Here is a 25317-nt window from a genome sequence, read left to right as displayed (position 1 = left end):
GATAGGTTGCTGGCAAAGGTGGTACGCTTTATCTCCAATGTTCACAGAAACATACACACTCTTACGTGGGAATCCTTTCTTGGAACATCAGTTGTTTTATTATAAAAACACTACTTTGACCCATGTACGTTAGAGGGAGATTCCAGCCAGATGACCACGACTGTATGCTGATTGCTGATCGCTTCGCTACAGCTGCTTATGTAGACTACAGGTCTCTTGCTCAGGTATGAGGGATGATGTCTTCCCAGGGGGAACCTGAAGGGTAGAATTAGAGCTTAACATGCTGTGCTCTAACATAGCTTAGGTAGGAACTATCCCTACAAACCTTAGTGACAATATGGTAGTGTTATTCTTGTGTTTTACTCTCCTTGTCACAATTTTAATCTTATTGTGCTTCATCGTCCTAGTTATTGCAATACATGCTTTATTATCTAAGATGCAGTTACTTAATTAAAACCTTATTGAACTTTACTCTGCCTTTGATTGTCCTTGCATACGTGAGACTAATGTAACTGAGAGAAACGGATGAGATCTGAGTGACCCTATTGGCCCCTGTCCTCCAAACCAAGATGGATTCTGCAGGGAGTGGGTCACTTCGGCTCTGGACACCTTAGGAGCTGGTCCCAGCTGAAGTGGTCACTCCTCCTTGTTTTTCCTAATTTTCCTTCCTGACTTGTTGCCAAAAGTGGGGCTTCATCTGGGGAAGGGGGGCATCTCCACTAGAGTGTCTTGGGGCACTGTAACAGGAGACCTGAACCTTTGAGGCTCACCGCCACGTGCTGCAGTTCCTACAGGAGGGAGGTGTGACACACCTCCACCCAGAGTAGGCTTTGTTTCTGACTCCAGAGAGCACAAAGGCTCTCACCCCATGGGATCAGAAACTTGTCTTTAGTGGCAGGCTGCCACAGACCAGGCAGCATTACACTAAAGGGCTGGTTAAAATACAGGGGGCATCTCTAAGATGCCCTCTTGGTGCATTGTACAATAAATTCAACACTGGCATTAGTGTGGGTTTATTGTGCTGAGATGTTTGATACCAAACTTCCTAGCCTTCATTGAAGCCATCATAGAGCTGTGGAGTTCGTAATGACAAACTCCCAGCCCATGTACTTAATATGGCCGCACTGCACCTAAAAAGTCTAAAAATGGACTTAGATACTGTAGGGGCATATTGCTCATGCATCTATGCCCTCACCTGTGGTATAGTGCACCCTGCCTTAAGGCTGTAAGGCCTGATAGAGGGGTGACTTACCTATGCCACAGGCAGTGGTTGGTGGGCATGGCACCCTGAGAGGGATGCCTTGTTAACTTTACCTCTTTCTCCCCACCAGCACACAACATCTGCAATTGCAGTGTGCATGTGCTTGGTGAGGGGTCCCTTAGGGTGGCACAATACATACTGCAGCCCTTAGGGACCCTACCTGGTCACAGGACCCTTGGTATCACTGGTACCTTTTAGAAGGGACTTAGCTGTGTGCTAGGGGTGTGCCAACGGTGGGAACAATAGTACAGTGCAGCTGGTTAGTAGGATCCCAGCACACTCTCAGTAAAGTCAGCATCAATATCAGGCAAAAGTGTGTTGTTTGGGGTAACCATGCCAAAAGGGGCACTTTCCTACACATATGTTTTTTTTTTAATGTTAGTATTGATTCAGCGCATCTCACCGTCTTTTGATGATCATGGAGTTCGCGGAGTTAATTGACTCAGCGCAAGGCATTGTGTCCTTTGCTCTCGCACTGAGGTGGCCACAGGCACTGTTCTATTTCAGCCAAGTTATTCGCTTCTTTAGATTGCCTAGAGAAGGCTTCCATACTCAGGTAGTGATGTCATCATGATTTTTTGGAGGGTAACGGCGTCACTGCAAGGCTGCCATTTTTGTAAAGGAAGGCTATATAATTAATGGCTTGTGAAGAGACTATCGGCCATTTTACTTTAGTTCAGCGCAAGCTTGATATTCTAAAGAACAGTTACTCTTGATGACGGTTTATTCTTCACATCTTACAGTACGCTGGTAAAGGAGTCTTTGAGTTTCACTATGGAGATTTTAGCAGGCATTAAAAAAAAGAAAAAGAAAACAATGGAGATTCAGGCTAGACTAGATGATATAATTGGCCGTGACAATAATGATGATGAGTATGACAAATTTATTTGATAATGTTCGATGGGATATTGATGACAATAAGAATAAGAAGGAAAGAGTTAAAAAAAGAGACTATGAAAGATCCTCAGGGGGTTGACATGTTTAGCCCAGAAATGATCGGACACCCCAGGAGCACAGATTGGTGGCTGATGCTACATTTGGCAGATTTTTTTAAAACTATGGATTCAAAGACCTCTAGAAAAGGAGTCTAGGGCTCCGATGAGAGCAAAATGTTCTTGTCAAGTGGAGAAGAGCAAGGCTTGTATGACTCCGGACCTGGACCCAGACCTTATACGTTTTCTATTTAAGCTAGGACATGATCCTAGGAATGGTCTAGAGTGGGCACTAAAACAGTGTTAAGACAGATTGTTATTGTTAGATGTTATTGGCCCATCAGCGAGAATATTGGACATGGCAGAAGAGGCAAAATCAAAATCAGTCCAGGTGGATGTAGAATTATTACGTGGTTGGTCACAGAGGGGAATATTTTTCTTGGGAAACAGTAATGCTACGTTGAAAGCAAAAAGAAGAAAAGCAAATCTTATGTAGATAAGTCCTAAATTAGGTGATTTTACAAAGAAAGAACCTACCGAAGATCCTAAAGAGTATCTATTCCGAGATGGTTTGGTGAAGGGTGTGGGGAAGTGAGCCTCAACTTTCACTAGTCTTGATAAAGCTCAGTCTTTGCTGTGTTTGGGGGATGTGTCTTTGATCGGGCTGGAGCAAGGAGACGTTTCTCTGGCCAATCAATTACAAAGTCCCATTATTATTCACAAGGATGAGATTCCTTTAAAGGATTTCAATCCACAATTGAGTTTTATCCACAGGGAGGAAGAGGTGGCAGAGGTCGCCGACCCAGAGGAAGGGCTCATTTTGCTCACAAAATACAAGATAAGTATGAAGACAGATTTTGGTTCTATCCAAAAAAGGTAGGGGTTTATTAAAAAAGAATGTAGAGAATTTGGCAGTTCTAACAAAGGATCCTTGGTTTTTGGATACAGTTCAGGGATTCACAATAGATTTCAAGGAATACCCTGTACAAATGGTGTAATCCAGACAATTATTGTTTCAGAAAGATAAGCAAGAATTGGTTCAGGTAGAAGTGCAAGAGATGTTGGAGAAGGGAGCAATAGAGATAGTACCAGAGGAAGAAGTGACTTTTGTAAGCACAATTGTTTTTGGTCATGAAAAATGGGCAAAGGCTGTAGGCCTGTGATAAATTTGAGAAACCGTAACTGGTAGTTGGTTTATCGTCTTTTCAAGATGGAGAGTAGCCATCTATTGAGAGGTATTTTGCAGGGGAAAGACTGGATGGTGAAGTTGGACTTGAAAGATGCTTGCTTCACCATTACAATGGCAAAAGAGAGTCACAAGTTTCAATTCAGGTGGTGAGGGAACCTTTAACAGTTCACTTGCCTTCTATTTGGTTTGGCGCCTGCTCCTTGGTGTTTCACGAAGGTCTTGAGGCCAGTGGCAGCTTACCTCAGAGAAAATGGAATGCGTACCATAATGTACCTAGACGATTTTTTAATCATGTCTCAGAGAAGAGTTGAAGTATTAACTTCACTTGACTACTGACCTCCTGGAATTTCTGGGGCGTCTAATAAATACAGAAAAATCAGTGTTAGATCCCAGCCAGTAGTTGGAGTTACTTGGATTTCAGGTGAATACACTATACACTATGCGACTTTGAGTTTACCACAGAAGAACGAGTTGTAGATTAATACAGGAGTCAGGCAAGTCTTGAAGAAACAGTCAGTTACTTTGAGGTCTTCAGCAAGAAAAATAGGATTACTCTCTTCTTCAATTCAGGTTGTCTTTCCAGGACTGCTTCATTACAGAGCATTGCAGAGGCTGAAAGAAGAAGGTTTGAGGAAAGGTTTGTGGTACAGAAATCAGATTCGTATTTCAGAGAAAGCAGAGGAAGAGTTGAATTGGTGGTTGGACAATTTGGATTCCTGGAATGGCCGGGAAATGTTTGGAGTGTGTCCAGATTATTTTGGCTGGAGTGCTTGTCTAGGTCAACAAGAGACAGGCAGCAGATGGTCACAGGAAAAGGGTTTAACACACATAAATAGTTTGGAAGTGAAAGCTGGTCTTTTTGCCTTGTTACAAAATTACAATGTTTTATTGAAGAAGATAGACTATGTTTTGGCAGTTCGATATATAAACAAATTAGGTGGCAGCAAATCGAGGAGTCTGACTCAGATTGCAAGGACATTTGAAAATGTTGTCCGGAGCAAAAGTAGAATTACAAGCAGAATATTTTCCAGGTCTATCAAATACAGTATTGGATTGGAACTCTAGGTATCTCAGGGATAACAGCGATTGGGAGCTGAATGTTCTAGTATTCCAGATACTTTTTCAGGTGCGTGGTCCAATTAGTGTGGAAATGTTTGCCTTATGACTGCCCTTTCAATTACCCTTGTATTACAGTTGGAGGCCAGACCCTTATGCGGTAGAAGTGGATGTGTTTCAGCAGACTTGGAAAATAATTCTGGGGTATGCTTTCCGACCATTTGCAATGGTTCAGAGGGTATTGTTGATGGTGAGGAGACAAAGACATCGGGTGATTATAGTTACTCCTTTTTCGACAGCTCAACATTGATTTCCAGGGTTGTTAGAGATGGCAGTGGAATAAACTTTTTTGATTTTGAATTCAAAGGCTGTTTTAACAGGGCCAGATGGAAAGTTACATCTGTTGGTCATGGAAGGGGCCTTGAGCCTATTGGTCTGGAAGATTTCAGGGGAGGAATATAGTTTGTAGGCCTTTCACAACAAGCTCACGAATTGCTCATGGAGTCATGGGCGCCAGGCACAAGGAAACAATATGCTGGAGCATGGAAGAAATGGGTATGATGGTGCTTGGAAAGGGATTTGGATCCTGTGGAGGCTTCTTCCATAGAAGTATCACATTTCTGTCAATGTTGTTTGAGAAAGGAATGAGTTATAGAACTATACATTTTTATAGGTGAGCCTTAGTGGCAGGTCATGCTTTAGTAGAAGGTTGTTCTATAGGAATGGATGCTTTAATCTGTAGATACATGGAAGGTATCAAGTTACACAGACCGCCAAAACCTAGGTATAATTGCTTATGGGATGTGAGTGTTACATTTCCAATTTTGAAAAGATGGCCTTCGAATAAGTATTTATCAATATGCCAATTGTCTTGTAAGATGCCAACTTTGTTATGTTTAATTTCTTTTAGAAGAGTATCAGATGTTCGGGCATCGGAGGTAAGTAATAGATTTGATGTCATTTGCGACACTATGATCACCCCTGTAAGTCGAAATCAGTCACTTAATGCACCAATGCACCCACACATTGTTTACCCTACCCCTAGCTCTAGCCAGACCCAGCAGAACCAACATGCAGATAACACAGCTCCTAGCACCCCTGAACAACTATGCCAATGCTGTCCCCTCTCTGTTTCAGGTACCATTGCAAATATATCACTGCCTCCCCTTCTGTTGCTGTCCTGAAATATTGTGGGAGGTAAAGTCAATGAACCTGACTGGGGTCATTTTATTAACCAACATGACATAATAATTCTGCAGGGGACCTGGGCTACAGAAAAAAAAAAATGTTTGGCCAGGTTGTACCAATTTTAGCATCGAGGCTGTACCATACAAGGCTGGGCGTCCATCTGGTGGCCTTCTAATCTGGGTTGAAAACATGTTGTTTCTATATATATATATATATATATATATATATATATATATATATATATATATGGAAAATGTCACTTACCCAGTGTACATCTGTTCGTGGCATGAGACGCTGCAGATTCACATACTGTGCACATCCCGCCCATGCGCAATGGAGCCGAAAGGGGAGGAGTCCCTCGATCTCGTGACTCGAAAAGACTTCTTCAAAGAAAAACAACTTGTAACACTCCGAGCCCAACACTAGATGGCGGGATGTGCACAGCATGTATATCTGCAGCTACACATGCCATCGAACATATATATATATATATATATATATACATATATATATATATATATATATATAAAGGAACTAGAGAGAAAAAATACTGATATCTTAAGCCTATCCATAAGGGGCAAGAATGGTAGTCGGCTTGACTTGTACAATGTTTACAATCGTTCAGTCCAATGTAACAAGGATCTCCTACATTACAATTACTCACCAGGCATCTTTCCCCAGACCAGATAGTGCTCCACTTATAATTGCCAGTGATTTTAATACTACCTGTGAGTCGCTTGATGGTCTAGAGTCTGCAATTAGTCTTGAAGATGGGCCTAGAGGTATACCTTTACTGGAATGTAAACCCTTATCGTCATGGCCAGTCTCCGCTATTCCGTTTTTATCCATAACTTTGAATCATGGTGTGAGGACATGTAATGGAAGATTCAAGTCTGATATAGATTTTGCCTATACCTTTCACAGGGGAGATACTAAAAGCAGAATTGACTATGTATTCTTAGATTTTGATATTTGGCATATGGCTATTGATTTTGTAACCCTAAACAGATTTGATAGGGACATAATGCACTAAGGCTCAAAATGGATGGAAATCTGTTTGGAAGATCTGCTGTGCCGGGGGTCAGGTCACAAACCCTTGTACCATTAGGCAACAGAAAGTCTGTTAAATGGTCCAAAATTTGTCATAACACCAAAACCTTAACTGAAATCGATGCCACCTTTAGTGCTATTTTTAAATCATTATCAGAGCACCTCTTTGATTCATAAATAATTTTTCTTCAGGGACTTACACCAGATTTGTACTAAGGACCTAAGTTATAAAAAGGGCACTCCCAGCAGGCTTCTACCTGGTTTGATAAGGAATGCCGCCAGATCAATGGGCAATTAATCGAAGCTGTCAAAATGGGCTCCTGTGAGGCAATTTCTGTTGCCCGAGCACACTATAAATGCATTACTGCATCCACAAAACAGAATTGGACAGACAGTCATTGTTTAGCTTTATTTGCTGCTGTGGAAGAAAACTACTCCAAGACATTCTGGCATATTTTTTCGCAAGGTAATGTTAGTACTTTTACCTCTCTAAAACTCTAATGCTGCCATGAGCTTGGGAGCCACTGTTATCAATGGCTCTATTCGCTTCATCCTTTCTGAAAATCTTTGTGTTATCCAGGCCACGAAACCTGGGAATGCTCCAGGTCGCGATAAAGTCCCCAGTGACCTGTTTCACTCTGAACCTACTGGATGCGGACCATATGTTAATGCTCTGTCTAATGGGATACTTGCTGGAGGGAAAATTCCTGAGATTATACCTGTATACAAAAAGGGTAATAGGGGCGCTCTGAGCAATTATCGTCCCACTGGCCTCATTGATAACCTTCAGAACATCTTCTGTCGCCAGGTTCTAGCTAGACTCCTGGAGTGGATCGATGAGGCCTACATTTTGGCCCCTTTACAGGCAGGTTTTCCTGTCAAGGTGGGCATAACAGATCACATTTTTACATGGCCTTTGGGACCTGAGGGCAGCCTTTGATCTTGTGCCTAGAAAGAACTTGGGGTCCACCTTAGCATCCCTAGGGCTAGATCACATACTCTTAGACACCTTGGTAACGTTACATGATAACACCTTTGCCGAGGTCAGATGAGGATTGGGTGGTGAACTGACTGACCATATTTCTGTTGAGCACGGGGTGCGGCAAGGGTGTGTACTTGTGCCAACACTATTTTTGCTGTATATAAACTATGTGGTGGAGTATTTATGTAATTGTATTCACTACCCCAAGACTAGGAGGGTGTACCATTCCAGCACAAACAACACTCTTCCGCTCCCACGAACCTCAGCTGTGCTACAAAACTTGTTGAACAAATTCATGGAATACTGTGATCTTCACGGGTTTGAGGTGAATACTCAAAAGACCAAGATTATGGTATTTAATCCCCATAGAACCTGCAGAAGAGGGTTCTCTATGAAGGGATCCACTCTGCAGGTGGTTGAGAAATTTGATTATTTGGGGATTGGAATTGACAGATCTAACAGCTGGAATTCCCAGTTGCAAAAAGTGAAATAATACTGCTACACAATGCGTCTGCAATTATTAAGATGTTATGGGGATCACTCCCAAATCTGTCTCTCCAGCTATTGAAGTTTACAGGGCTAAAGCTTAGGCTGCTGCACTGTACGGGCAGAAATCTGGGGGTTTGCAAATTCTCAAGGGATATCATCAAAGGAAAATAGTTTCTTGAGATCTTTATTCAGACTTCCCCAGGGTACCCCAATTATTCCTTTATTTTTTGACTAAAGAGGGTTGGTGACCTGGCTGCATTGAAACCACTTTTATATTAGGCAAAACTGTGGTCCACCCCAGAACTTTCCCATTATAGGGTAGCAGCAGAGGAAGTGCTGAATTTGTGTAAGCCCAACCTCCCACCTTGGTTCATACATGTTAAGCTCTACCTTTATGAATTGAGTGAGTAATGGAATAATACACCGCTAATTACCCCCAGCACCAAAGCTATTATAAAAGATGCCCACTGGAACAGTATTACCATTTGCCAACATATTAAGGCCAAATCTGGGTCTATGGTGGCTGTTTTCTTATCCTTCAAGCCTACACCCACCAAGGAACTGTACATGGATGTGATCCAACCTCCCCTGCTCGCATGTGGTTTTTTAAAATTCAGGTTGGGATAACTATTACTAAACAAATTTATAAATGGATGGAAAGCCCATTGTACTGAGTCACCAGCGTGTGCCTTTTGTAAATATGAAATTGAGGATGTTGAACATATCCTATTTTTTTTAGCTCATTGGGTGAGAGTTTGTATGTTTCAGGCTGGAGTGGACATGCAGAAGTTTGGTGTGCATTCAGTCAGAGGTATAATGGCTACTAAAGATGTTTTCTCAGGTGGCCGTTTGGAGAAGTCCTTAAAATCAGATGATTGGTCAAATGCAGATGTGTTTGTTTGGTTTTATTTGAAACCAATGGAACATCTTTTTATTGCAGGCTTGAACATGCATAATGTTGATTCTCCAAGGTTGTGATGAGAGAGTCTGGATTTCATTTAAGACACAGCGGCTAGCATTATTCTTCCCTTCCTTCACAGGTAAGGTTATATTGAGGAGGGAGTGGATATGAAGATTGTAATGTTACTAATCATTTTGGTAATTCTAGTTGTAAAGATGTTTGTTTTTTACAAAGAACAGTATATATAGTTTATATTATTCTTTTCAGGTGAAGGACAAGGCTGAGGAGTTTCAGTACAGAGGATGTTGTGAAGGTGTGCTAGGCTTGGTCTTTTTCTTTTACGGATGTGCTTTCTGATTCCAGTTCTATCTTCAGAGCAGCTTTAAGAGGAAGATGGCTGCTGGTATGAGTTGAGAACTCTGAGGACATTCTGATTCTGAAAATTTGAGTGTGGTTATTGTTTTCTTTAAAGTGCTGCAGAGGAGTGTCAATAAAAGATATGCATAATGCTAGCCTCTCTGTCTTTAATGAAATCCAGAGTCTCTCATCACAAACTTGAGAATCTACATTCTCTACATATAAAAATGTAGCAGATCCTAAAAAAGGAGAAGGAAGTATAAGAGTTGTGTTTTTGTACAATTACAGTTGAAGGATGTAAAATGTGGAAGTAACTAAAAGATGAAATAGAAATGCATTGTCTTTTAAAAATAAAATCATCATTGTTCAGTGTATTAGGGTCGCAAAATTATTTTTTAGCATCATTTTAATGATTTCTATATCCGAATTAGATAGTTATCGAACATCTATTTTTAAATAACGTTAGCAGTGTTCTCCATCATGATAATGGTATTAAATGCACACTCAGACTAATTCTAGCTTAAAAGCAGAGTATGTTTTAATGTTTCTGAAGTAATGAAACTTTCATGCTGGGGGAACTAGGAATACGTCATTTCTATGCTTATAAATGTAATGAAAATATCATGCTGGAAAACTAGGAATAAGTAATCACCTTTTTGTTATTGGTGAAAAGTATGTTACAATTGAATATATATATGAAAATATAATAGGACACATTATTGGGTTGAAGGGAGTTGTAAAAGCTTTGCCAGTCTACTTGTTTTCTGACTATGTTTATGAAATAAAATAAGATTTATGTTTGCTTCTTTGAAATTGTGGTGGAAGTAGTATTTGGAGAAATTAGAGTTGTAGTATATATATATATATATATATATATATATATATAAAATAATAATAATAATAATAAATAATAATAATGTGGGGAACAGATTTTGTTATGGCAATTATTAGAAATTACATTTTGCAATTCAAAGTCTAGTCTAATTGGTTCAATGGAAACAAAACCCTACATCACCCAGAATGCATTAAGATTCCACATAAACATCCAAGACTGGAATCAGTGTCACTATAGAGCTGTAGTGAGGAGGTCACAACAAAAGGCACTCAGCTCAAAACTAAGGGTCTGATTTAGAACTTGGGGATGGGTAGCCCGTCCACCAAAATGTAAATCCCATTAGAGCCTACGGGATTACATTTCGGCAGGTGGGATATCCGTCACCATTGTGGTGGAGTAACCTATCCACTCAGTTCTAAATCAGGCCCTAAGCGGGGAGCCAATATTTAATTCCACTTGGATCACCAATGTTCAGAAATATTCACTCAATTTGCCCCCATTTTCTGACCAGATCTGTTAGCATCATATTCTGGAGAAAAACCTTACAATCTTAATGGCGTGCTCTGCTGCTTCATTGTGAAGAAGTTTAGCTCTCTCAAGGGACTTCTCAAAGTTCGTCACTGCTGACTTAAAGTCTTTCAGTTGCACTGAAAAAAAATAACACTAATATGTTATAACTCATTAGTTCAACACAAAAACAATCATATATCAAGGGCTAGAGGCTAGGTCGCACAGAAAGTTTCTGCCTAATTAGCAAAGATACAAGATCTTCATGAGACATCACATCTTAGACCAGTGCCCTAAAATTGGAAGGAGGAAGGGAATTTATATTGGTTTTGCCAAGTGTGTTTTTGGATCATGATGAAATGAGGTATAAATTGACTCCAGAACAAGGCATTAAACTAAGTATTATACTTTTCCTACTCCCTAATCTCACTTTTTTTTTTTAACAGATTTTGTTGATTGAAAATAAAGCGGCATAAAAAGTTGAAGGATCCAATACAAAAATAAATACATGAAAATATCCACTCATATCTAGAATTAATGCATATCCCCATCCTCTATTAAACTAACTTATTCCCAAATAACTAATAGTGATAAAACTAGTGAGGCTAATTGTGCACCCAGCAACATTCTCCTGCCCTAAGGGCCTGATTTTAAATTTGATGGACCGAATACAGTCTGCCAAGATGGGAAAGGACTTTATGTCCGCCATTCTGATAGCGCTCCGGCTATCAAATTTGGAAACGACCGACAGCCCAGCGGTCGTCTTTCTATATTTAAGGGAAATATTGGAAACATTTGATTTTTTTATTGATGCCAACCTGGAAGTGTAATTAATAAAAAGAAATCTAAAAGAAACAAGAAAATTGTGGGTGATGATAAAAACTGTGAATTTATGGAGGAATAAGAAGGAGTTTTACACCACTGTTCTGCAGTGCACAAATGGACTATTCCCCCTCTAGGGAAAAGCATGGACTCAAGGTATAAGTTGTATGCTATGACAACAGTAAAAAAAAAAAAGATTCCTGTCATGCTCCTTACAACTGTGCCTAGAGCCAGACAGGTTCCTGTGCTGGTACTTTGGAAAGACACATACTCCTGGGCACTTAGAAAACTTCTCCCCATGGCTCCTCTAATGTAAGCAAAACACAACAATTTTTTCTCTAAATATATACAATTAAGAAGAGCCCATGGGTGTCTTCTGAAAAATCTCAATAGAAACTTGAATGTGTTTTTTTAAATTTCACTTTGCTTCTGGCACCACATTTTTGTCAGGCAACAGAGAGGAAATACAAGTCAAAATGTACCATTTCTTGCATCTGACTCCACCCATATGTCTAAAAATGTCTAAAAATCAAGTTAATGCAGCCTTTAAGCTAATGTCTGGATAGTGTGTATTTTCTGAATGCTTTATTTCATTATAGCATATATGTTCAATGTTCAAGACGTGGAATAAGCAAGTGCACACTAGAACTGGTTGGTTTATTTGGCACACTGTTTTCAAATGTACAGCTACATCATTGAGACACCATATTATTCTGTCCCCTACAACTTACCCCAGTGAAAGTGATTATTTTCTATGGTTAAATATCCATATATAGGTACAGTGAATACAGATATATACAGTGCTTCAGACAAGCTCATTTTTGTAAAGTCCAGAAAAAGTAAAAAAGAAAAGAAAATCCTCCAAAAACGTGTGCCAGGAAATCAGACACTTGCAGTAGGACCTCTAGATTGGGTACCTCCATATTCTTCAACTAACATACCTGCAGCTTATCTAATCTATTGCCTCCCCAAGTTCCTTCGCTGCCAGGCTCCAAGTACTACAAAGAAAATTCACAAATCTGCCTCTTTGCTCTCAGAATGGAAAAGCTGCTATTGGGAAATTCAGTTGTTCCACTGAGGAACTAATTCACTACAAAAGTTTAAGGCATTGAAATACTTAAGGTTCCAAAAAAAGTATATTGACTTCCTAAGTTTTACACATGGAATTTTTTTAACTATCCTAAAAAGGATTTGAACTAAGGTTTCATTGATCCATGAAGAAATACTGCTGTACCTTCTGCTTGTGCAACCAATACACTGGCATTGAGCTGCCACTCGATATCCTCTGCCTCCTCAGCAGCCGCCATCGACTTCTCCCCATAGTCACGAGCCACCTCAGAGTTGGACAGCTCTAGGTAGCAGCGGCCGATCTCATGAAACAGCCAGGTCTTTTCTAGACTCGACTTTGCCATTGGAATCTTCTGTTCCCATCTGCATTTTAATACAATTCAAATAACAATGTTTAACTGTCTTTGGATTCAAGCACCACACGGCAGCATTATAATCAAAAACATCTAAGAAATACTGTTGCTTTTGCTGCCCTTCAGTCCTTTTCTACATTTGCCTGTTATCATTCAAGTGTCAACAATGTGGCCCACTGTCCAAAGTACTGTATAGATTGCTTTGTTCGTAGCAATTACGTTTTGGAATCCATGGTTCTTAAAAAGCTACAGCAATCACTGATATTTTTACATATTGAGCACTTATATGAAGCTGGTGACTACAGAAGTGTTGTCCAACTTCGGTTGGGCTTTCTGAAAAGCCACTGACTGTGCAAATTAATTCCATTTAGATTGTGTGTACAAGCGCCTTATGTGGCTATAACAAACATCTTGTGCATCTTTTTTCTCCACGGATAAATGGCTGCTTGATCAAGAATAGCTTTGTGAAACAGACAAACATCTTTTGCCTACTTTACTTAATGTGTTGGGGTGAGGAACAAGACACAATAGGTCTTTCAGAGTGGAAGAGTATCTGGATAACCTAGAAATTGTTTTGCTGACAATGTAGTATTCTTGATCACCCTTCAATGACACAAGGAAGGGAATGCTGTTCCAAAGTCCAACTTGAGCATTTGACACAGTAGCAACCTGTATAAGGACAGTGTATTTAATAATACAGAATGCTGCTAGCAGAACATTCATGGGTCTGGGTTGGTGAAGGATGACATGACCAACATTTTTTTTCAGAACACTAAACTATCATACACTATTTTACCAAAACACTCAACATGTGTCTAGTCACATGGAAAAGGTGAGGTTGTGATCATACAGATAATATGTGAATGGCTTCAACTAGACAGACTGGTGGAAATAACTCATTTTGTTATAGCTGAGTTGCCAACTCCGCAGCCTAACTGATTTTGCTATGTAGTCTGCATTGCTTTAATCACTCTATGTCACTCCCCAGCAGGCTGTCCTGCAGGTCTGAAAATATCAGGCTAAAAGTGACTTTGAATTAATGGAAGAGGGTAGGTGATGTAACTTATCCAATGCCTAAGAAGAATTGAGAAACTGAGAATGAACAATGAACAATGAAGCAGTATCATTGTTCACATTATCTTTAATGATGCGATAGCAATTTTATAAGGGTATCTCACTGGTGTGTTCAATTATAAATATTGTGACAGATCAACATGCAGATGAACATACTCACACGTCAATAGCGTTCTGGAATTGTCCAATTCTAGCATACACCCTTCCAATGTTGTCAAGTGCTCTTGATTTTGCCTCGGGTAGATTGCTGGAAGGGAAAATGATTGCTTAGGTTTCTGAAGCTGAGAAAGAAATGGTAAGTAGGTGTGAAAACATTATGTTAAATGTAATCTGTGTTTTGTGGGAAAATTGAGAAAATGCCCATGCATGGCCTTGGTGTGTCCTGCACTGGGGAAAGATGCAATTGCTAACACTGACTCATAGTTCTTACAAGGGCCACCAAAGCCTGAGATACAAAGTAAAACATTTTGTTGTCAAAACCGGGTAGACTAAGAGTTCATACATTTTTATCCTGAAGAAATTCTTCCACAACTGAAGGCTGAAACTCACCACAGAGTAGTTATCAGAGTGATGACACATAATCCATGCCCTCTGATGCCTCATCCTTCTGATGCCCAAAGACTATAGCAGTCTGATACTGCATGCAAATCTTCCTCGATAATAACTTCATATAGGTATGTTAGGCCACAATGTGCTCTCCCAAAAGACAAAGCTTGTCATTTAATCTTGTTTGATACATGATCAAATAGGATATGAAATCTGATAACTGAAAGATTCACATTGGACCAGAAAGATGTTCTCAATTATACTCTCACAATAATTTATACTTTTGCTGCCATGTTCACTACATAAACCTAAGGTGTTCATATTTAAGACTTTACATGCTCATATCTATGTTAAACCCAAATATTTTCTTTCTTAGAGGCACCAGTGCCAGTGTACTCAAGAGGACCTCAAAGAATACCAGAAATCTCCACATCAAGCCCTTGCATTCTATATATTTCAGTTCTAGTAGTTCAGACAGTCAGCGTGGCAGGAGGGATGTAGTTCACAAGTTTGATTCCTTGCATGGCCATCTTCCTAATTTAATTACTTATTAATTGGTGAAAAGTTTGTATAATTACTATTGTCATATTTCTTCTCCTTTCTATTAAAAAGCTAAATTTTGCAACCTGAACACGCTCTTTGTATTATAATTACTGATAGTTCTTATGTGGAAAATGTGTTTCTATCGTGCACTGCACCAGCACAGTGAATACTACCAGGTACACACACAAGGGATGTGCGATTCCATTCCACTGTTTTTGGTCATACACAAACTTGTGGCTACTGACCCTAAAATAATCTGGCAATACACATATTAGAAGGCAACCAGCACTGGTGGGTCAGAGAGACCCAAGGGCATCACAGCTAGCCAGCCAAGACAATGATAGCCAAAACAGTAAAAGTCATATGTAGGAAGAAACAGGAGTAACATTTTAAAACTGTACATATTGTGCAACTGAGAAATCTTTATTTCTGTTTCTAAGTCACTTTGAAAGGAGGTTATTAGGAGCCACTTCCCAAGTACCTTCAGGGAATGATCTGGTGAACAAGCATTGTACACTTGTAGAACATATGAACTCAAGGGGCCTCACATTGGGTACTTTAAAGCCAACACGTATGGGCTTTATCAAAGGAAATAGCCTTCTTAATAGTTAGGAGGCAACCTTCATGAATGAAGTGCTCCTATAATTATAAGCAAGAGTTTGGGCTATTACACCTATGGGGTAATTTAGAACTATGAGCAAATGCAAATTTGAAACTCCACTTTAAGGAGAAATTGTTGACCGCTTTAAAAACAAGGATTCTGCTACTGTGTAAGCTCTAACTGTCACACAGGAAATATGGCAACATAATATTGTGCTCTTCCCAATAAAAGTATTAGCATAAAAATCAAATTATATAAAAACATTTCAATGACCTTTTTGTGATGAGGGAAGATTTGGCCTGTGAGGAGAGGATCTTCTGCGGTACTCATCTTATGATTTCCACCACCAAATTCAATGAAATTCTGATGGTTGTCTCTTTTCGAAGATGATCAATCAACAGAGAAATACTCACTATTGTGTTGAAATCAGGAGGTCTTTCTTCTGGCTTTCCAGGGCTGCCTCCATGTCGCCCATCTCAATCTGAGCATTGCCGATGCAGCTGTAGAGGTTCCCAAGGATCTCCTGCCTGTTGGGAACATCTTCTTCAGTCCAGCCCTCAACGGTTTTTAGAACCTGCAGGGCCTTCTTGCGGCTTGCCTTGGGATTGCCACTGGTCAGCACTAGAAGGAGACAGAGGATGGAGAGATGGAAAACTGTGTGATGGAGATTTTACTCTGTCTCCTTTATTTATTTCCTTTTCCTTTTATCTTTATTACTTTCTTAGTATATCATCGTTTTCTATTTCTCATCCTTTAGTGTTATGGAAAATCCAATAAAGAAGTCTGAACAAAAAAAAAAGTACGTAGTACACAGTAAGCACAAAGCTAACCCCGGAAAAGATTTTTGATTTCCAACATCTCACCAAAGTCTGAAAAGAGCTTTCCAAAGATGTGCTGAGAATGAAACGCAAGTATGTGGTGCGCCTTCCAACCATATTAAAAGGTGCAGGAGGGGTCAAAGTAGCTCCAGAAATGCAGCTTCACTGGTGGCATGAATATTCCTGGATGTAACAATAGGCAGCAAGGCTCCCTGTCACGGAAGGGTGCAAATACCAGTAACAACAAAAGTGTTGCAATACATTTGTTTCCGATGAAAATATTGCAAAAACCATCAATTACCCCACGTCAAACATGTAGCAATTTGCACCACAATAGATAGACAAACGACGTAATCAACAAACATATAACCCGTGATACATAGTTAATGTTTCTTTCATTATTTTGACCCCTTAGTTCTCCTACAGGTTGAGTGACCACCAGCATATCCAGCACTTTGTGCTACCATGAACGTTAATCTGTTTTTGTCACTATTCCTAATTTCCCTATCTTGAGAACTGTTGTGCTTCTAATGTTGATGTGAGATTTAAGTTTTCTAAAACAAAAAAAGAAAGAAAACAGTGCTCCATTCTCAAAACCTCTGGTATTTAAATCGCAACGAGCCGATTGTTTTGATTTTAAATGATTTCCTAGTTTGTGGCCTTATCTTGGTTGCTATTGCCTGCTATATACCTGTTTGTTTCACACACAAACATGCACAGTGTGTACCTTTGCTATAGTGATTGCTGCCACTTCTTATAGATCTGCTTGTTCCTCATTCAAATCTCCCAGGCACGAACTGTGGATAAAGGTTTTGTGATGCATGGAGAGCACAACTCAATCCCAGAATATTGTTTGCATCCCCCCTGCTTAAAAATATTAGGTTGATTAAGCACAAACATTATCCAAATCAGTATTTTTCTGTAGCTAATAGGAAAGTATGTGGGGATGTACTAGAATTTCACTGAGACTTTTCATACCTAGACCAGGAAGTAATGTGTGATTCACAAGAGGGACAGTATACATTTCTCACTGGTAGTGTAGATGCACAAAAGGTAACATCAGTAGCTTCCTTCAAACAGGACCCTGATTTAGGAGGAAGTCAGGTACTGATATTGCAATGATTTTATTCTTTTGTCCAGGTCTTTTACATCTTTAGAGAAATGCTATTTGCCCATGTATCTTTAAGCATGTTATAGCAATGCATGAGGAAGGACTTTACTTACACCTTCAGCAAATGTTTTCCATTGTCTGCTGACATTATTTGGATCATTTCTTGTATTATCATGGGTTATTAAAATTTGTTAAACCCAAGTATGGTGAACATTTGTTGTTGCCTGATGAAATTCTTTGGATTTTCTCCTGTATTACAATGTGTTATTAATATTTATGAGAATGTTATATTGATGTTTTTAAATTATCTTATGTACATTGATCTTGTATTGTATTGACACTCTTTGTATCTATTGCTTGCAGTTTTAAGTGTAAGCACTTTGTCGACTGAATAAATACTGATATTCATAACCTAAAAAAATGGCGATTTGTTCTTGTTTTGCACTACTCAGAATAATCAATAAAAAGCAATTTGGAAAAAACATAAGAGCCTCCTATGAACTGAATGTGGGATAAAATATTTTTTTTGCTTTCAATGACTGACATGATCCAAGATATTACATCAGGGCATAAGGAATGGCTAGGTAATTTGGGGACCACCACCCACAAACAGCTGTACACTGGAAGGAATATTGAGGAGGTTTTGTGGATCATTGCAAGAGTTGGGTCTGACTGCATGGAGGGAGATACACACTTGAGAAAAGGAATTGACATTCTATTCGCACGTGCATCACTCCTATTATAGGACAAATTTACTATGGAAACATAAACTATATGCAGGCCACTAAAATGCAGAAATAGAGACAACAGCAATATCAGTCTATTCAAATGTAGTGTGGGATTTGGATCTAGGAAATATCTCCACAAGAAAAAGTATGAGAATAGTCTATATTTCACTGCTAAAAGATAGGATTTATGCACAATATTTGAATGATAAAATCAGGGAATATCTTGCCATAATTGGGATGTGTCTCACAGTTCTCTCTAAGATGCCCTCAAGCCAGCAGCTAGAGGCATATGCATAGCTACAACAACAGAACAAATGTGTAACTGAGGCCTAAGAAAATAAAAACTACAAATGGACCGAAGAGAGGTTGAAACGAGACAGAAAGACTGGGAGACAGTCAAGACTGAAAGAAGTGATATCCCTTAAGAGACAGGTAAACATTCTAGTCCCTGAAAGACTAGAGTGCACTTCTGTGATTGAAGCAGATATTTTGTTAGAAAGCTAATAAGGTTAATAAGGTGTTAGCTACGCAAGAGGCTGACAATGGAGATGACCAAAGAGAAAATACCCTACATAACAGATTCCAAGGGTACTTTGAAAAAGGAAGAATAGGGGAAAAGGAAAGCCTTCTGTGATTTCTACAGAAAACTATATGGAAGAGAACAAATAGATAACCACAAATCTGTGGCACTTATGGCCAAGATTTTCTGCATTGTGGCACTTATGGCCAAGATTTCTGCATCTAGACTGGGGAATGCCTCACAAGATGCCTTACAAAGCAACTGTTTAAGAGTGAGAGGTGTACAGTGTGACGAAATACAGCCTATTAGATCTAAGGCCCAGATGGTCCACCATTATAAGCACATCTTCACTTTCCTGACACCCTCACTGACCATGCTTTGTAATTTCTTACTAAAAATGAAAACTGTCACCTCGCTCTTTGGAGAATGCAGTACAATTTTACTAAATAAACTGGGTTGGTCCTGAGAGATCTGTGCTTCCTTTAGGCCAATCTCATTGCTGAATTTGCAAACAGTTATGAACATTTTGGCTAACAAATTAGAAACCTTCAAGCTGTTCTTTATTCACCCTGATATGTCAGGATCTGTACAACAAAGAAAGACATTTGACACTATCCGTCTAGCACTACAGTTGGTAGAAACGTGAATAGGAAGAAACTCCCTATGCTCATGCTATCCTTGAATAAGGAGAAAGTATTTACTAGAGTAGACTGAGCTTTGGGCCTGTGAGGAAGGCACTCACTGAATTATGCCACTCCAACATCCACAACAGTGGTGAATGGAGTCAGATCCAAAGTGTTCCTTAGGGAATGGGCGCTGGACAGGGTTGCCCCTGACCCTGCTTCCCTTCACTCTTTGCAGATGGCATAAGGTTGACTCCTAGGTCACCTGTGAACGCTTTGCCTAAAGTCCTGTGAATGCTGAAATAATACAGTGAGGATATCAGGGTTTAAAGTGAACTTTGACAAATCTGAAATTCTGATTGTGGGATAGGACCGAAAGACATGAGCAAGAGTAGAAAGTAATATGTCCCCATTTCTGCTGGGCTAATGAAAAAAGCAAAAACTTTATGCATCTATGTTACTCCTGCATGTAAATGTAAATGTCAATCCCCTGAAGAGTGGCATTTAAGAGGGTTCTACTAAAGTGATACCCATGATTTATATAATGGGTAAGTAGAGTGGGGTTCACTAAAGGTGAATATGTTACCACTCCTATTGTATTTCTTTTGGGTACTCCCAGTACCACTGCCTCCTGATGAGATCTCTTCCTTTCAATCAGCAATTGACACTTTTATGGAGGAGGGCTAGAAACTATGGCTATCCAGGATAGTTTTGAGCACACAAGAGTTCAGGAGGACTGATCTTTCCAAATTTTCTTTTATATCATCAGGTAGCCCAGCTCTGCATATTGGTCATATGGTCAGAAAAAACATGCAATTATCATTGATTCCATATTGGAGCCACATTGGTGAAAGATCTGAAGACCTTTATCCAATTCTATCCCTGCACTGGTGTATGTTTTAGATGTGACAAGACTGAGACTGGAAGCATGAGATGAAGTGACAAAGGGTCACCTTTCCTTTGCCCTACACTCTGTTGCAAGTTCCTCTGTTTTGCAAGTGGAGGAACAAAGCCATAGGACATTGAGGGTAAGTGTGAGTTTTCGCTAGATTAATCAGAGAGATTACACTATTTTTAATTAAGACAATGGGCATTATCCCAAGATAATAGGGGGCAGGCTTCAAGGATTCAACACTATTAAAAAAACATTTCACCATGTTCTTGTCCCCAAAGGGCTTGATATCAAATATATAGTCCCTTCTGTTTGACATGAGCGGGGACGTTAAATGTGTATATATAAAAGGAAAGGAACATTTTTAGATAAAACCATTATGTTACTCAGATGGCAAAGATTGTGTGAAGACATCCCCAAATTGATCCCCAGCCTTCAAAATAGAGAAGCAATGTACAAAGTAATATTTCACTGGTATTTAACCCTGAACAAACTGAAACACATGTATAGAAATGTGAAGGATTGCATTTGGAAGAGGCTGTGGAATGCCACACAGAGAAATTAACTCTCATTCTGTTGATACAAATCTTTTGGAAGGAAGTGCTAAGCTGTATAAAAGGAACGCTGGGGTGCCCTGTCCCATCGGATCCAGAAATTATAATTTTGGGTTTGAAGCTAATATCCTTAGTAGGAATGACTAAAATGTGATTGGATATTACTGGTTAGTATGGTTCTGGCTTCCAACAATCAATGTCGGTCTGCTTGAAACATATCACCCCCACAACGTAGGAGTGAGCAGAGTCACTGTTGTAGGTGTTAGTCATGGAACAGTTGATGGGGAATTTCCAGGACGCGGAAGGTAAATTTATGAAACTATGGAAATTGCAATTAGATTATCTGAGTGAGGGCTCACAAACTCTGGCATGCTCTAGATGACTGATTTTTAATCTGTGGTCCGCGGACCCCTGGGGATCCGTGACTCCTACTCAGGAATTCTACAACTGTCTATAAAATTAAATATTATTAGTAGTGCTGGCTTTAGGGTTGGTCCACCGCACTGGACCCCACGTTCAGGGGGACTTCACGTTAAAATATCATACGGGGTTGCAGACACATGCTGCAGAGTTCTTTGTGTGACCTGCAATTATTGTGCAATAATAAACATGTGAGGTTCACGGTGGCGATTAATTAACTTGCTGGAGAGGTCTGAGTTTTGTCTAGTGGAATTTTGATTCATCACAAAGAAAGAAGGTGAGTGTGCCTGCTACAAAGCACAACATTTAACATACAGAACACGAATGTGCATTTCATGTAGATAGCCCAGGGGGTTAATGATTTTGTCATAGAGATAATTTTACTACTTGCATACAATACATCGAAGATGGCACAGTAACCAGTATCAAACAGCTGAACATAAATGTCAATGTACTGGTTTAGAAACTTATTTTTTCCCCCTCAATCTTTTTTAATTCGGAGGTTGCTAAAGGGAGTGCCTGTGAAGTAAAGAAAATATTTAAAAATGTGTGTATTTGTTTGACATATACGTGTTTCTGTAGTTTTGTAGTTTTGTGAGGTTCACATCCTAGAAATTTTGTAGGCAGGAGTCCCCAGTTCCCACTAGTGATTCAATGGGGATCCACAGAGGGCAAAAGGTTAAGAACCACTGCTCTAGGTCATTGCATTCTCTTCATTGGATAGAGGATTAGAATCAAGAGGCGCGGGTTGGGGAAGATAAGGATCTAATCTAGACTTTATTGAAAATCACAAGCTGCATAGAGTAATGAGAGGTGAGGAACCTGTAATATAACAATAGCATAGTAGTGGTATTGTACTAAGGAGCTACTTGTTCCATGTTTCTTTAAAAATCTGTTTAAAAAAAAAGTTTTGTACTTGGGCACAAATGAAGAATACCATTTTGCACACATAATACCACATACAGGATGATGTAAACTGGCTTTACACTGAACTTAGTCTTATTATTCATCTTTGAGTACGTGAGTAAAACTAATTAGCTACACTTCAAACTTCCTAAGCAGCAAAACTAAACCTGTCTTTATTATTGCCCAGCTCAAATTGTAATGCAACAGGGACCAAAGCGAGCTTAAATCCTAGCAAGTACAAATCCGGCAAGCTAAACCTTCAGACACAGAACCTATATTCCAAACCATGTATTACAGATTATCTATTTAAATATTGTGATGTTACCAATTTGCAGCTCTGTTTATTCTGACTTAACCTGCGCCTTCCCTAATGAACAGCAACAGAAAGCGAAAACTAAGAAATGAATCAAATACCAATATTACTGCAACATCTGTGCAAGCTTTCTTCGTATTCTGACAATTGTGGCTACAAAACAGGAGGTGCTAGACAAGAGAAAGTGCAGACGTATTTTAATTTCAACATGACTTTCCTTCTCTATGGTATTAGTAGATAACTGAAAGATACAGATTCCAGACAATTTAGTTCAGAGCACGGTCCGTAACCACAGTAAAATATAGAACTTCCCTTCACTTACATCGATCAATCTCCTGCAAGCTTTTCAGGATGTATCTGGTTGGGTCTGCTGGTTTGACCTTCTTATCTCTGTTCCACTTCTGCTCCAAGAGCCTGCGGTCTCGTTCTCGGGCATAGATGGGTTTCTGCTGGCGCCAGAAGTTGGTGCGGGTATCCAGGTAAGTGATGCCACTCATTATCAGATCTTTGAGCCTAATGCCGCCTCTTACATTGCCTTTCACCAGGTCTACACAAATGATTAAAATAGAGTCACTCACAGTCATGTCTCTGAATCAAACAGGTAAAAAAGTGCTTAAGCTATGAGCAAAATATTATTTACATAAGAAAAATACTATTTAGTTAATTGTGATATAATAAGAAGGTCTACTTCGCCAAAAAGTTGCAGACCAGTTTCATGACTCTATTTAGTTCTTTTTTATCATTTTCTTTTTTTTAAAAAATATGATGGAACAGTGCATCAAAGCCCTTATTTGGGCCTGGAAATTAATTTATTGTGGAAATTATTCGAGAGTGGTGTCAACTGGATCATCTAGTACTGGTGACACAGAAGGTAAACATGGCCTCATGCTAAAGGCATGGGAGATTGCACTCATCTTTGTGCCTTCAGGTCAGAGAGGTAACACAAGCTGCAGTGCAAACTTCCCACTACAATGATTTGGCAATGTGCAAGAAGGACAGCTCTTTCGCCCGTTTACCAATGCCCACAACATTATTTATCCTTATGCCATATTGACGAGAGAACCTATAATTATAATAATATCTGCTGACTTGCAATTCAGATGAAAACATCAGCTTTGTTTACATAGACCACAAACCACCACAAAATGCCATTTTCATTACTACTGGTACAATTAATATTTAAATATGCTGACTAATAAAGACTCCTAGCCCCTAATACAGATTTTGAATTCTTGCTGCCTGCTTACTTATACGTAGGAAGCAATGAGAAAGTAAACTTTGGTAGAGTGACAGGTTGTTACCTAAAATGGATCTGATGTAATGTTATGTTAAATTTGTACTGCAGAGCACGAGTTGTCCTCCAGGGCTTCCTAGCACTAACAAAGGAACTTGACATTATCACTTTGCTACATCCCCTCATCCAGGTAGCCACATGTTCTGAGTAGATGGAGATTCTGTCCTTTTAAAACCGGTAAAAAGTTAGCTTTCGCAGGAAAACTCTGGGTAAAAAATATAAATCTGTCCTTGGAGGTGAGCCAACCAGCAATCACTCTGGTGGAGATGGACCATGTTCCTTTTATAACAAAGTTTCCAAAAGCACCCCACTAAATCAAGCAGTGGTCTGTCTTGTGCTTCCCACACCCAAAAATAAGCATACATAAGAAAGAAACAGGATGAGTCTGGAACCAGAGTTCTAGAAAATAAAATAACTAGTTTGGGTTAACTAGATGAAGCATTATAACCTTCATCGTTGAGTAGTGTCTCCAGGTATGCCTTATCGATGTAAAGTTCTCCAAGAAGCTGTCGAATCTTCTTTTCTTTTTTCTCCAACTCTTCCTTCTCAAGTTGCAGCTGCCTGAAATCTTTCTTCAAGTCCTTTTTAACAGGTTTGACTGGAAGTTTCATTTGTGCCTGCTTACTCTGGTTGAGGAAGACAAAGAAAAATATAATTGCAACTGTTAGCCTATGTATAGTAGACAAGCATAACCTAACAGTTCTTCAATGATGCTTTTGCCGTATTATATCTTTTATATTTGTTTCTTACTATGAAGTGGTAGTGTGGCACAAGGCTTGGGGCATTTTAGAGATGAGAAAAGATGGAAAACTTTTGAAAACCTTTGAGAGGGTGGGCGGACGGCTGCACTGGTGCCACAGGTAGCGTATGTTAAAACAGGAATCCTGGTGATTGTACCATTAGCAGGTAAAGGAAACTACTTATACACCATATGGTAAAAGTCATATTTCTCACAGTAATCCTGGGAGATATACAAGGATTTCCTTATATGTGCTGCTCTTTTCATTAACTCAACCAGTATGCCTACAAATCACACAGACCAAGAAAAGTTTGACAGCAGTGAGAGAAAGAAGGATAAGCTAAATATCTTAACAACTGATAGTTTGTACGGAGGGAACTTATTTTTGGTCAGAGGGCAATCTGGTGTTACTGGGCATAGATTGTGACAATCAAAGCCTTTTACACTGGTGTTTGGGGACGTAACCTTACTATTGAGCCCAAAAAGGAGCATAAAGCACACCCATTGAACACAGGACTCTCAGGCTAGCGAAGTCAAGCAGTCCAAGGTGTTCTCATGGAGGTGACTTGAGTTAGAGACTCAGCACTCAATAAAACATCTGATAACCATTATTAAATCACCATCCACCAATAGTCTCTAAAAGAA

General features: G+C 39.5%; 1 protein-coding gene across 1 annotated transcript in view; it reads right to left on the bottom strand.

The window, feature by feature from the left end:
• The window catches only part of ODAD4 (outer dynein arm docking complex subunit 4), a 75446-nt gene that overhangs the window by 27276 nt on the left and 22853 nt on the right, over window positions 1–25317 (bottom strand). The window contains exons 5-10 of the mRNA XM_069237664.1: window positions 24382–24559; window positions 22962–23186; window positions 16168–16375; window positions 14225–14311; window positions 12804–13000; window positions 10787–10887 (exon numbers count right to left, since the gene is read on the bottom strand). Of these exons, the coding sequence (XP_069093765.1) occupies window positions 10787–10887; window positions 12804–13000; window positions 14225–14311; window positions 16168–16375; window positions 22962–23186; window positions 24382–24559 (996 nt within the window). The remainder of the gene's footprint in view (window positions 1–10786; window positions 10888–12803; window positions 13001–14224; window positions 14312–16167; window positions 16376–22961; window positions 23187–24381; window positions 24560–25317) is intronic.

The sequence above is a fragment of the Pleurodeles waltl genome, chromosome 6, assembly GCF_031143425.1.
Source record: "Pleurodeles waltl isolate 20211129_DDA chromosome 6, aPleWal1.hap1.20221129, whole genome shotgun sequence".
NCBI classification, from domain to species: domain Eukaryota; kingdom Metazoa; phylum Chordata; class Amphibia; order Caudata; family Salamandridae; genus Pleurodeles; species Pleurodeles waltl.
The sequence above is the reverse complement of the archived record's forward strand: the minus strand, read 5'-3'. Positions and strand labels throughout refer to the sequence as shown.